The sequence below is a fragment of the Cervus elaphus genome, chromosome 9, assembly GCF_910594005.1.
Source record: "Cervus elaphus chromosome 9, mCerEla1.1, whole genome shotgun sequence".
Taxonomy (NCBI): Eukaryota; Metazoa; Chordata; class Mammalia; order Artiodactyla; family Cervidae; genus Cervus; species Cervus elaphus.
Genome location: NC_057823.1, coordinates 66,017,134 through 66,031,719, shown reverse-complemented (window position 1 = coordinate 66,031,719; position 14,586 = coordinate 66,017,134). Strand labels below are relative to the sequence as shown.

General features: G+C 45.8%; 1 protein-coding gene across 4 annotated transcripts in view; it reads right to left on the bottom strand.

The window, feature by feature from the left end:
• Positions 1 to 14,586, bottom strand: part of GRIA1 (glutamate ionotropic receptor AMPA type subunit 1) — a 336,627-nt gene that overhangs the window by 103,702 nt on the left and 218,339 nt on the right. For all 4 annotated transcript variants that reach the window (XM_043913360.1, XM_043913359.1, XM_043913362.1 and 1 more), the window contains exons 6-8: positions 14,012 to 14,173; positions 11,263 to 11,430; positions 2,770 to 2,874 (exon numbers count right to left, since the gene is read on the bottom strand). In XM_043913360.1, the coding sequence (XP_043769295.1) occupies positions 2,770 to 2,874; positions 11,263 to 11,430; positions 14,012 to 14,173 (435 nt within the window). The remainder of the gene's footprint in view (positions 1 to 2,769; positions 2,875 to 11,262; positions 11,431 to 14,011; positions 14,174 to 14,586) is intronic.

Below are 14,586 nucleotides of genomic sequence, written 5' to 3'. Positions count from 1 at the left end.
GGTTGGATTGAATAGAACAGAACTCAGTATGTCTAAGGAGCTTCCCTGGTGGTAAAGGTCACAGAGTCAGACACGACTTAGTGACTAAACCACCACCAGTATGTCTAAAGTTGGGTAGCAAAGATTTAAGGAAAAAACTTCCAAAGGATGTCTGGACTGGAGGGCTGTGAATGCTTCAGGACTTTTAATTAATTTTGACATAGGGAGGACTTTGTGTCACTTTCTTTACTATCTGGTCCTTCCTTTCCAGTTACATTTGGGTCATAACTGGGAATGAAAAATTTGAGACAGGGCAGGGGTGACTGAATTCAAGTTGAGACTTGTCCTTTTTAAGACAAAACATAGCTACAGGACCAAAGATGATGAGAAAAGATGGTTACATCATTAATGATGGTCCCTTGATGAAAGACCTTCAAGAATTTTCCTGCCCTTCTCTTTTGGCAGCCACTTTAAGAATTTGTGATCCTACTTGAATTTGACAAGCCATTTTATTTGAATAGAGATCCCTATTTGAATCAGTACCCCATGGCGAAGTGGAATCTCTGAATGGCATTTCACAAGGCTTTAGATTTAGTTGGAGCCACTGCACATTCTGGCATTTGAAGCTCCGAAGTGTGGGATGAATGTATGCCCAGAGACCACACACATTTCAGTAGAATGTCAAATTGGACCCAGACACCTAGAGTGTGTGTTGGCATATCAGTCAGTGGCCAGGATACGTGCCTAAGGATCAGGAGAGAGTCCCCAAGGCTCCCAGTTAAATAGCAGCAGTCCCTTTTTATTACATATGTCAGGTAAGGCCATGCACTGTTCACGGAAACCAGCACAACAAGGTTGCCCGTGACTCTGAGAAATTATTTTGTTAGGAGGCTGATTGAGTAAAAGACCTGAAGCCACAGATGTGGAGGAATTGATTTTCTGAAAGTCAGATTCCCTGTAACCAAAGGCTGCCTAAACCCACATTCAAAGAAAGGATTTAGTCATTGGAAAGTAAGTTGAAAAACAGCCCCGAGACTTGAAAAATAAAGCACAACCATTTGCTCGTGGATTTTAAAGTTACTCTGTTATTTCAGTTTGCTGATTTACCCATTCCATGGGCTTGCACAGCCTGACTCACTCATAGTCAAGGCCGATATAAAAATCCTTGTGGCCTAAAGAAGGCAGTTGAACAAACAAAACATGGGTTGAATGCCCAATCCATGCCAGGGGCTGCTTTGGGGAACCCCTTCACACAGGCAAGGGGGTAGCAGACATTGTTTCACTGTTGATGGAAGTCCTGTGAGATAAAGGGCATTATTCCCCATTTGGAGATGATGTCACTGAGGTTCTAGGAGGCTCAGCTGTTCAAGGTCATGTGTGTAGTAGAGAGTAAGGCAGAGACTTAACTCCTGGTGTGTCTGCCTTCAGTGCCCCAACTTGTAACCAGTCTGCCAGCGTTTCTCACCATGCCACCCAGAGTGCCGTGAAGCCCACAGTCTGGGAATAGAGAACACGAACATCACTGTCTGGTAGACCCTGCAGTGACGATGGGCATGATCAACATCCGTGCTATCTAGTGTGGCAGCCTCTAGCTGCCTGTGGCTATTGAGCACTTGAAGTGTGGCTAGTGCAACTGTAAATTTTCATTATTGAGAATTAAAATGAAATAGCCAACCATGGCTAGTGGCAACTGTATTTGACAGCACAGGCATAGAGAGTATCAAGTTTGAAAGACTAAGACCTAGTCTGCAGTGTGCCAGGCCCAGCCCTCAGAACTTCTGCACCCGTTAGATCATTTAATCCCCACTTAGGGCACAAAGAACCTGATTTACTTGTCCAGAGTCACAGGCTGGTAAGTGGTGACGCCAGGATGGAATCCCAGGATTCTGGGGCTAATGCTCTGACACTCTCCCAGCTTCATAGTATGTGTGCACAGCCTCTTACTTACCACACTGTGCCACCCCAAGGAACTAGGGATGTGGTGAAGGCCAGGGACAGGAAATAAGAGGTGGCCTTCAGGCGTAACAAGGAAGACCAGGGAAGGCTTTCCTGGGGAGCAACATTTACCCTGACTCTTGAAGTCAGGCTAGAATAGGGGGATGGGATAGAAGAGTCCTAGGCAGAGGGAACACATTTGGAGGCTGGGGGTGAGAAAGAACATGATATTTTCCTGAAAGTGAACGTTGGTTGGAATGACTGGAGTGGAAGGATGAAGAAAGTGAGTTTCAGGGATCAAGGTCAGAGAAATTGGCCAAGACCAGAATGCAGAGTCTGGTAGAATTCTGAATGTTTTCTCCAAGAATTTGAACGTTGTTCTAAAATGTTTAGTAAGTGTGTGTGTGTGTGTGTGTGTGTGTGTGTGTGTGAGAGAGAGAGAGAGAGAGAGAGAGAGAATACGACCAAGTGTGGATTAGGAAAAGATGGTTAACTTCCTCAATAAACCATCATTCTCAAGTTCTTACTTGAAACCCCTCAGGAACAGTAGTGACATTTTATACACATCTATTACTTCATTTTTTCAAAATATTTTCCCATCCCTTGGATCTTTGCAAGCACCCCAAGGCAAAGGTAGAGATTTTTTTTTTTTAATCTCCATTTTGCAGCAAATCAATTCTCAGAGGAACAACTGACTTGCCCAGAATCCTCGCTGGCTAGCATAGAGCCCAGATTAGAATCCTCACTGCCTGCTTCTCTTCTAAGAGATCCAGTCCAGGACTCCCCAGGCCCTCAGCTCCGGCCTGAGCCGGTCAGCCCTCTCATCCCTGTGCAATGGAAGCAAAGGAGATTTACCTTTCGGATGCCATCATGCTTCATTTCGATCACGTGGAGGGTGTAGTTGGTCCGCCGTCCTTTCTCATTAAATTGCACATTTCCTGTCAAGCCTTCAAACCGCACCTGCAACAAAAAGCCAGGTGGTGACCAGTGAACTCTGAAGTTGCGCTTCATGTTTTTCATTTGTTGGCTTTTCCTGCTGAATTGAAAGCCCAGAACATGAGAAACTTACATGGGATGAGGTCTTAGAGTAGCATCAATCCTAAACACCTCTCTACTCCTTTGCCTGGAGCAGGCATAACTGTTGGAGAACAGTGTTCCTACTAAAATGAAATTCTTCCTGAAAACTGCTTCACCCATTGCTTTTGGCCAACAGTAAGAGTGGATCAAAGTCGATCTTCATAGGAAATCTCTGTGCTGTCCTCCATCCCATACCCCTATCAGGACCACCACTGTGAGAATCACTGCCCCTCAGACACACACCTTCAGATGCAGAAACTGAAGGAGACCCGTGAAGGAAGAGACTGGTGTGCCCTCCCTGGTGAGTCAGGGGAAGACCCGGGACTAGGAGCCAGCCTTGAGATGTTTTGGGCCATGCCTCAGTGTTGCTTTGTAATTCCTTTGTGAGGCCAGGGAATAAAATACCTGGGAAGCTGAATACCTAGAACTGGGTGACCTGGGTTTTACCCCAGTTTTCCTCTGAATAGCCAAGTGACTGGATGATCACCTCTCCAAGCCTCTAGTTTCCAAAATTCCTGCTCCCTCTACCTTACATGACACAGCAAATGTGAAAGTGCTATGCAAACTTTAAAGCATCTGAGGAAACTCTTTGTGGTAAGGCCAGATCATGTAGGACTTTAGACGGGTCTCAGCTGTTGAATCAACATGTGTATAGGAAGCCCCCAAATATGCCTCATAGGATTTCTTCTCCACAAATGAGTCAGATTAAACTTTCATGGCTTCCTATCTTTAGGCTCATTTTAAAGGCTGAGTGGTCAGCATGGGGGATCCAGGATCTTTGGGACCAAGCCTGCTGCTCTGGAGGTGACCAATAAAATTGGTCCACTCTCAAATTGGGGATGAGTCTAGCTATGTGTCATCAGCTCAGGTACTAGAAATCACATTCTTCAACCATAATCTATCACATTTCCTCACATTTGTCTGGCCTAAGGCCAGTGAGATGAGTCTGTACCTGTAACCAATATGAACTTTGCCCTCTGCTGCTGCTGCTAAGTCGCTTCAGTCGTGTCCGACTCTGTCCTGCCCCATAGACACCAGCCCACCAGTCTCCCCCGTCCCTGGATTCCAGGCAAGAACACTGGAGTGGGTTGCCATTTCTTTCTCCAATGCATGAGAGTGAAAAGTGAAAGTGAAGTCGCTCAGTCTTTGCGACCCCATGGACTGCAGCCTACCAGGCTCCTCCATCCATGGGATTTTCCAGGCAAGAGTACTGGAGTGGGGTGCCATTGCCTTCTCCACCTTGCCCTCTAACCCAGCATTATTTATTCCCCGCCTCTTCAAATAGGCTTTAAAGGAAGCCTTGGGGTTTTACCATTTTCTGACAGTGAATGACCAACCCCTTTGCCTTTGGAAGTTATAAGAATAGCAGAGATGTGTGTATGTATTTGAGATGGGGTGTGTGGGAGGGAGAGGGAAGGAAGGAAGGAAAGAAAGGAAGGAAGAAAGAAAAGTGTGTCTCTTCTCAGGCTGACCCTCTTATCACCTCATGGTTTGAAGTCTCAGTAGGGAGGTCACAACAGGCCTAGAGCACTGAACAAATTATGCAACAAATTCTTCACTCTCTGAGATGAAATCTGGAGAAATTCTCATGCTGGAAAATCTAGGCTACTTTTGCTTTTCAAAGGGAAAGCAAAGCACCGATCCTGCTACAAAGAATGAGACGAGAGCAATTCTAATCCATCAGCAGCTTCACCGTCTCTCCTTGGTCCTCTCTGGCCCATCTTTAGCTTCCCATTCATTGCTATGTGCCAGCTCAAGTGACTCATTTGGAAAAATAGACTGGGACAGATGTGCAGATGATTTGCAGAAACAGAAATGTGTCATTAATGATTCAAACAGGCGTCTATTTTTGGCCCCAGTGTCAAGTGTCATACTAATTATCATTATGTCATAATTCATATGCAAATTGCCTAATGCCTCTATGACTCAGTTTCCTCATTTGTTTAATGGGACCCATTAGGGTTAATTATGTCTTAAGGTTGGTTTTAGGATGAAATTAGATATTTTTTGATCAATGCTTGCCCCATGGCAAGTATTCAACAAAGGCTAGCTCTTATTTTTATTGTTACTAATAGTGTTATTAAAACTATCACCATTTCCCAAGTGTTTATGAAGCATTTTGCACATATTACTTTATCTTCATTCAGAGGAACCCCTGAGATAGTTTAGTTAGAGAGAGATTAGGATCTTCACTTTCTTTTTTTTTTTTAATATTTATATTATTTATTTGGCTGTGTCAGGTCTTAGTTGCAGCATGTGGGGCCTAGTTCCCCATCCAGGAATCAAACCTGGGCCCCCTGCATTGGGAGTGTGGAGTCCCAGTCACTGGACCACCAGGGAAGTCCCAGTCTTCACTTTCATGGCAGAAACCCAGACTCTGGATGGCAAAGTGATTTGCTCATGACTTAGGACTTAAAAGTGTCTGAGGCAGGTCTGAAATCCAGAGCTTCTGACATATTCTGGTTTCTTCACTTCATATACCAAGTGGCCTCTCAAATGGAGGACCACACTACTGTCCTTGGCTCTGAGAGGTGACACAGAAATGTGTGAAGTCTTGTGTTCTCTGTGCATTCAGCTGCCCCTCTGTTCTAGCTGGGCCTTCCCCAGGCCACGCTCTAATTCCTCTGTACAAGTCACTAGGCCTATCTGTTTCTTAGTTTCCTCTTCAAAGGACTGAAGTGTTTAGCATGTTGTCTGGGACATAAATGTTCAATGTATGGTGTCTGTTATTTAAGTGATGGTGATGGTGAAGATAATGATGATTCCTACTACTGATGTACTGTGTTCAGTGGATACGAAGTATGGACAATAAGATTTAACGTGGGCATGATAAGTTGTGGCCTCACAGGAGGGGATTCTTTCAGCAGAAATGAGGGTCTTGTCGCTGTGATTTATACATGCCTTTCTCAGTTTCCAAAAAAAAAATCATCAGCAGCAAAGTTTTGTGACCTGAGGGCCTCTTACATTGCCACACTGTTTTCCCAAGATGCTGCTTATGTGATGTTCCCAGAAACCCAATGAATGGCAAAAGCAGAGGTTATTTTGCTGATTCTACAGATAGGATTGTTGAGACTCAGAGCCGTGGCACCTGTGTTCAGGATTCACAGCAAGGCAGGAGAGGCCTGGCGAGCTGAGGGCTCTTTACTGTCTAGTTGTAGAAGCCAGGACTTATACACCCTGAGATAAATTAAAGTGTGGGAAAGAAAATGTCCCAGAACTACCCTTCCATGATGGCAGAGCAAGGGGGGAGGTCAAGAGACTAGATTAGCCTCAAACCACTTATGAGGACAGACTGGACTCTTAGAGGATTAAGCTTCTCAGAAACGTATGCTTTGGCCACATCTGGAAACTGCCATCCTGTCCATCAGTACTGAGCCTCTGAGCCCCCATTCCCCATGCCACCCCCATGCTGGGGTGACAGGAGTCAGGCCATGGGAGACCTGGAGTATCCCTGAGTTCCTGCCTCTTGGACCTCCCATCACTACCCTGGCATCTGCTGACTCCCTCCATGAAAGATGGGGATTTAACTTTGAATTTCCTGTCATTTGTATTGGGTGCCAGCTCAGTGTCTGCCATCCATGAGATGCTGAAGCATACTTGTTCTTTCCTGCTGGTGCCTGGAGAGTGCTTGTTAGCATTTTTACTAGTTGAGCCATTAGCCTTGACAACTGATTCCTGCATCTCCAGGGAGATACCCTGGCCTAGGGCTTCTATAGCCTCTCTGTGGCTGCCTTGAGGTGGGTCTGTTCTCTTGGCTTCTCCTCCTGAATGCCCACTGGGTGTGGGAAGCCAGAGTCTGTGGACCAGGGCCCAGGGGACCACGTGCTGGTTATTCTAGTGGGCAAGCAAGTCTCAGGACCCCTCTGAGCTTCCACTTTCCCACCTGATCAATGGGAAGAATAATCCTGGCTCTAGCTATCTCAGGCAGTTGCCCTGAGCTTCAAAGAAACTTATTTATTATCCTTTAAAAAATTTCTTTTTGAGCCTTGTCACAAGTCAGAAAGGGAGGCAGTGTTATGAGGATTATACTCATTTAAGAGATGAAGAAATTAATGCCAGAAAAGTTGAGCAATTAATCCAGGATCCTCCTGATAGTGCTTGGTGGAGGCATGGTGAGATCCTAGCTCTTGTCCTCCTAACATACTAATAACCAAGCACAATGCCCTGAAGTCCTGCTTGTACCCTCGCTGTAGACTCCTGCTGGTATCCTTTACATCCTCACCCAGACCCTCCAAAACCCAAACCACTCTTTGTTCAAAGTCATCCTTCCTTTAAGGCATGCATGACCATTCATTTCAGTTTGCTTGGGATCGATCCAGTCTACATCTCTTGTTGTGGGATAATTGGTAATAGCTCTCCCTTTCATTCCTCAGCGTCCCACGTTGGATGATAAATTATATGGTCATCCTATTTAAATCCCCAGTCACATGCCTACAGATAGTCTGGTAATGTCCATAGTCCTCAGTCGTAGCATTCTTTTCTGACCATCCAGAGTACCAAGAGCCTGGCTATGTATGTGATTTAGCTCCTAATCCACAACTTTATGGCTACTATTTCTTAGGAGCTTATATTTCCTTCAACACTGGGTCTTCAGTTTGAGTTGCAGGACTGTGTCTTACACCCTTATTCCCTGCCCTGACCTCATCTAGCGAAGTGCCCTGTTAATCTTCACTTTGATGTGTGTGATCATTGGCTGACAAACTGCAAACACAAACACTGAGAGGGCTGATCATTATTTAGGGCAGGTATTCTTCAACTTCAATTCTTCAACTTCTTAGCTGGGCTTCTGGAAGTGTCTGTGGGTCTCCCTGACTCACGGTCATGAAAAAATATATGTGTGCGTGTGTGCATTTTTCTGGGGAAATGGTACAAAGCTTTTTTTGTCCTGTCATATCCTCAAAGGGCCGATGACCTCCTAAATGCTAAGAGCCTGACTTGGGGAATTCACTCTTTTCTGCCAGCCAGAACCCAACTTATAGGTACCCTAATGCTTCCTCTTTCCTGGAGCATTGAGGAGTTCCAGGATTGTGGGATCATTAATATTCTGAGTGGCTCCTTGGGTGTCAGGCAGGGTAAGGAGATGGGGGCAGGCAGGCGGCTGAGTTATCTTCACTCTGCCCCTGGGGAAACTGTGGTGGGGTGAGGGGGAGCCAGGGCCCTTGGGTATTACCCAAGGCCATGTGCTGTAGCCGGCTGGGCTAGAACTCATTCTCATCTGCTGGACTGAGGCTTCAGAGCAGAGCAGTTAAGGGTACAGTGAGATAGCAAGGAGATGTGGGGTGGGATCCCACTTTTACCACTAACTAGCTGTATAATCTGGGGGCGTTCTTGAACATCTGTGTAGCTCAGTGTCTATATTTATAAAGCACAGCTAATAAAACCAGCTACCGCAGAGGGTTATATTATAGGGGATTCAGTGAGATCAATCATGTAAAATATGTTCAGAACCTTGTGCATAGTGAGTCCTGGACATGTCATAGCTGGTGTGACCCTAAGTTTTAGAATAATGTGCTTATTCCTCCTGGTCTAACTCACAGACTTCCCAGCTTGGCCACAAGCTGACCCTCAGGTACCTCCCCACTTGTGACCTGAAGGTCAGAGATCAGGGTAGAAGTGACTTGAGATCCCAAGTTAGGGTCCAAGGACTGACTGGAGTTGGGATTTACCCAGTATACTGTGGGCACACAGGTTCTCCCTAGTGGCATGGCTATTTAAAGAGATGGGTCTAGAGGGTGAAATGGCTAGACAGTAGCCACGACTGTGTGTGGGAGGCCCTGAGGCTCAGTACGTACAAGCAAAGGTCCCTGGGGTCACAGGACAGGCTAGGGGCAGGAGGAGGAGCCCCAGCTGGGGGTCTTCCCTGCTGCTAAGCTGCTGTGTGATCCTGGGGGAGTTACTGCCCACTCTGGGTCAGCTGCTTCATCGCTAATGTAAGGAAAAGTGGGAGTCATCATCTCTCAGGTCTCTTTCTGCCATACATTTTTGTGATTTGAAGTGATAAACAAAGATTTGATTTAGTTTGAACAGCTGATCTTTGGATCAGAATGTTGATTATATTTTGTTTTTCTTTCTGCGGCTAGTTCTCCCCACCCTACCTCTAGCCACAATAGAGACTAAATAGAGTTTCTTGAGGACAGGCCGTGCCTTCTCTAATTGTCCCCAGAGCTTGGCCCTAGGCCAGAGCATACAGTAGGCTTGCAGGAACAAGCTTACTGGCCCACACATGTCTTGACTCAAGATGGTATAGAGCAGTGGTTCTCATTTTTTTCTGGCACCAGGGACTGGTTTTGTGGAAGACAGTTTTTCCATGATCAGGGTAGTGGCTCCTGCCATGGTTTCAGCATGATTCAAATGCATTACATTTATTTTGTACTTATTTCCATTGTTATTAATATTACATCAGCTCCACCTCAGACCACCAGGCATTAGATCCTAGAGTTTGGGGACCCCTTGTATACAGGAGATCATTATTATTTTGATGAAAGCAGTTGCCTCCTCTCAACCCCACTGAAGGCAGAAGCAGAAGAATGAGCATGTTACAATCAGAAAGACACGGGTTAGAGCATAAGGAACATTAATTAGATGCTTAGAGTTCGTGAGAACTGAGAGTGGTCTCTCTGACTGCCTCATTGTCATGGGTGAGGAAAGGGAAGGGTGTGGGAGATCTGAATGAGTATTTCAAGGTCACCCAGAGACTCAAGGGCCCAGCTGGTCTTGGACCCCAGGTCTCCTGAGTCAGAGTCCTTTCTGCCAATCACATTGTCTCCAGGCTTCATCACTGTCATGGTGATGTCAGCGTATCCTTCCAGGGACATCCTTAAGATGACAGAGGCAAGGGAGCTGGAAGGGTTGGGAAGCTGAGGGCAAGTCCCTGGGACCTTCTGAAACCAGCTTCACATTGCAAACAGAAGCTGTCTCGACTGTGGAGCCTGGAAGAGCATTTTAAGTAAGCCAGAAGGCAGGCACCACACCCAGAAGGCAGGCACCACACCTTTGGCAATCATTCTGAAGCTGCTGGGTTGTCGGCTCTTGCTGCCTAGCTATTTGGGGCCACCCTGCACAGTGATGGGGGGTGGGACAGAAAGGGCTGTGGGTGGACCCGTTTGCATCTAGCCACAGGGCAATTGCTTTGCTTCATTCCAAAGGACAGAAGTCTGTGTTCTCCTCCAAATGCAGGTGCTTTTTCCGAGCTAAAGAACAACTGATGATATTCCCATCTTGTGTGTTTCTCCAGGTTGTAAAAATTGCTGGAGCTGTGCATGTGTGGTTGGAAAACAAATGGGAACAGTTGTATGTTTTGCTCTACATTTCTCCCTCATTCAGAAATGCTCCTCTCCTCTCTTGGATGGAGAGAGCATGTCCTGAGAGTCATTTGCTCCGAAACATCTTGCTGTTGCCAGCTCACCACTGTGTCTGATCCTTGGACATTCCTCTGAAGTAAGCCCTGCCCTCTGTGCCCAGTCCCCTTTGGAAATACGGTCTCTTTCAGGAGGCATCAGGGGCATCATAAAGTGTGGTATGTGTCAGGACTTGGAGAACTAGTCTGTGCTTGAGGTGCTTCTAGAAATTTCTAGAGATTTCTAGGCGTTCAGAGAAAGATAAAGCTGGTCAAGTCCCCAGAACTTTCTAAACCAGGAATGTTAAACACACGGCTCACGTGTATCTGTCTAATCCTGCTTCCACAACAGACATATCACTGAGCGTTTCTATTCCTCCCTGTTGAATCTGGATTCAGCCTCAGAATCCTCTGCAGAGTCAATTGATTGGAAGGTCCTGACCGTTTTCTATCCCTGTTCTTTGCCCGTTCTTCAGTGCAAACAAAATTGATGATTGCAATGCTGAGAAGCAAGAAAATAGAATCAGAAATGTCGAGAAACATTTTCAGGGTCCCATCCTGACATGTGCCCAGACAGCAAAGATAATGAAGAAATCTAGAAAATCAGGGCAAGAGAGCAGAGTCTCTGAGAGCCTGCAAAAATGATTTAGTTAGCATCACTGGCTTCCCCTTCTTAGCATAAAGCCTAAGCAGAAAATAGAGCTCTTGTGCTGTCAGGAATGACTAGTCCATACTATTAAGTTTTTTAATTTTGTTTTTCAAATTTCTACACGACCTTTCTTATATATCAGAGCCACAAACACAATGCAGTGGTGGTCCAAACTTCCGGTGTGCTCCACCTTTTTTTTTTCAATAGCTACATCCCACCTGACACTGATGCTGACATCCCCTGCGAGGCTCCCATAGGCTGGGGCCACCATCGTTGCCAGCCTCACCTGCTGCAGAGCTCTCTGGATGTCGATGCCCTGGCCCCAGGGCACGGCTGGGTTAGCCAGGCAGTCCCCAGCATTCCCCCGGCGGGAGATATCGATTCTCTGCCTCCGCAGGCTCTGGAAAGCCTCAGCCATCACCTTCACCCCATCGTAGGTGAGCGCAGAGGTGTACTGGTGGGAGGAACAGAGACAGTTGGGTGTCAGAGAGAGAGCTGGCAGGGAGGCGGGTGGGAGCTGTATCTGGGAAGGAGCTTGCTGGTGATGAGGGTGCCTGCAGTGAGCCAGGGATGGGGGGTATGGTGGGGCCGGGGAGCAGCTGTAAGCAGGAAGCACCTGTCTCTCAGATGGGAGCTGCTGCTCCACCTCCCTAGCCAATATTGCCCTCCTGAACTGTGAGTTCAGTATTACTGCTGGTTGTGAGGCTCAAAGAGAATTCTAGAATTTTCTATCCAATCCACTTTAAAATGTTGGTTCATTTGGGGGGAAAAGACATAGATTGAATACAAAACACTGAAATTAAATACAACAGATCTGTATCTGTCTGATAAAGTCCATGAAAACGACTTGGTTTTCTCTCTGTCACCAACTGGGAGCCAAGAACAGTTCACTTCACCATCCCTGGTGACAGTAAAAGCAAAAAAAAAAAAAAAAAAAGAATAATCTGAGACGGGTAAGCTCTTAATTATTTCTGCATGCAGCTCACTCAAGTGGCAAGTTTATATTCCACAAAATTTCCTCTTGTGCTTCTTCATGCTAAGCTTCAATTTTATCCCCATCTTATCTAAGAAGGTACTAAAATATTGAAACAAAAGCAAGGTAAGAATCCAGAACAACATTTCCCAGCACTGGCAATCATATCTATTCTCATTAATTTGTCTCTGATGTCTAGCATGTTCTCTGGTACATCCTAAAGTTCACAGTTCAGTCTTGTAGAATGAATGTATAGGTATTTTTCCAGCTTTTAACTTTGTTCCTTTTGCTTTTGGGGCTTTCCTGGTGGCACAGTGGTAAACAATCTACCTGCCAAGCAGGAGACATGGGTTCAATCCCTGGGTTGGGAAGATCCACTGGAGAAGGAAATGGCAGCCCACTCAAGTATTCTTGTCTAGGAAATCCCATGGTCAGAAGGAGCCTGATGGGCTATAGACCATGGGGTTGCAAAGAACTGGACATGAGTTAGCCACTGAGTGTGCATGCACACAGACACACAAACACTTCCTTTTTAAAGTAAAGACATTACACTTGGTTATCTTTATAATCATTTCCAATCTTTTGGAAATTGGGTGGGATAGTCACATGTTAATTAATGAAACTGTTCTGTAGTTTACTCATTGCTTGAAATCACATTTGTGATTTTGTTTGCTTAAGCTCATGTTGAAGTGCTTTATTTCTAAGTTCCCGAATCAGTTTGAGCAAAACTGGGATGACAGTGTCTTGGTTCAGTGGCCTGACATTTACAAAATGAAACTGACCAGGGGCGTGAGAAAGTTGGCAAGGATCCACAGTTGGCCCTGGATAAACAGATTTAGCCTCAGAATCCTTCTCAACACATTGTTCCCCATAGCCACTCCCAAACTGTTAGATTTGATGTGGGAAAGAGAAATTATCCTTTATTCTTATTCTGGAGTGAAAGTGAATGTCACTCAGTTGTGTCTGACTCTTTGTGACCCCATGGACTATACAGTCCATGGAATTCTCTAGGCCAGAATACTGGAGTGGGTAGCCCTTCCCTTCTCCAGGAGATCTTCCCAACCCAGGGATCGAACCCAGGTCTCCTGCATTGCAGGAGGACTCTTTACCAGTTCAGCCACAAGGGAAGCCCAAGAATACTGGAGTGGGTAGCCTATCCCTTCTCCAGTGGATCTTCCTGACCCAGGAATCAAACTGGGGTCTCCTGCATTGCAGGCAGATTCTTTACCAACTGAGCTATCAGGGAAGCCCATCTTTATTCTAAACCACTATCAAATAGAAAACAAAATAGATTTTAGCCGCAGGGTTTAAAGCTGCCTTGCTGGGAATGAGAGGCTGGTAGTCTGCATGATATTTGGGAGTTGACTTTCTGAGGCAGAAATGTACTGGTTATTGCTTAGTTAGATTTCCTTGACTTTTAGCCAGATATGCAGCTGACCAGAAGGACCAGCCCACTGCACAAATCTAGGAGGCTCAATTCATGAAGAAATAAATGCTAATATCATCCCCCTGGAGTTGTGCAACATGGTGGTCCTGCCCAGAGTAGAGACACAATTTTCCAGTTCCTGCTATAGCTAGCTGGGGTAGGTTCCTGAGATGTGGCCAGTAGCAGGTGAGGGGAAGATCTGTATGTGACTGCTGGAAAGTGTTCTTAAGGGAAACAGTTTTGCTTTCTATTTTCCTTTTCCCTTCCTGGTGGGTAGAATACTGAGGTAACTGTTGGTGCTTCTGCAGCCATTTTGGGCTATCAGGTAGCAGCTATATGCTGAGGATAGCAGAATAGGAACATAGAAAAATCTCTAAGTGTTTGGTGATTGTGAAACCATTATGCAAGCCCCAGATTGCTGACTTCTGAATTTTGTTTATATGAAAAAGGAGCAAAATGTCTATCTTGTTAAAACCTTTGTCATTCTGGAATGTTCATATCCTCAGTCTTTATGGATCTACTTTCCTTAGCTTGTTCCTCTTAGAAAGTCTGTCCTTTTCTTACAGCGAATACTACCCAGGAATCTAGGGCAGGCGAAGGGACCAGCAGGGGCCTTTCTTGCCTTAGGTCTCTTACCTTAGGTCTCTTCCAGTCCACCCGGGTGTGGTCCCGAGCATCACTGTTTTTCCATTGCTGCATGATCTTGGCCGGGATGGTGTCTGTGTAGTTCACCAACTGGAAACCTGTTACGTTTGCTCCACTCTCCTTGAATTTGTTTAAGTCAATGTCCATGAAACCCTGGGTGGTGAGGAAGGGAAAGAAGTTAGAATATGCTGCCTGGATGTATCAATTTAACCATGTTACAGAATCACAGCATTTTCTACCCTGTTCAGACTTAAGGTGAAACTGACTTAATGGAGAGGGAGTTGCAGTTCCCTTCCTTCTGACCTCTGTCATCACTTACTTGGTGTGCGAAGTTAGCTCATTGGTTAAGAGCACTTGCTCCGGAGCGAGCTGTGCCTGGGCTGAAGGGTAGGCTCTGCTGCTCAGAGCTATGAGTTACATACTCTACCTTGGACCAAGTTCCCTGATGGTTTCCTGTATGAATAATGGAGGTTAGGAGGCTGGGGAGAAAAAGTAGTGCAATGATGCATGTCAAGTCCATGTTGCAAGACTGAGTGATAAATAAACAGTGGCTGGGATTATTATAA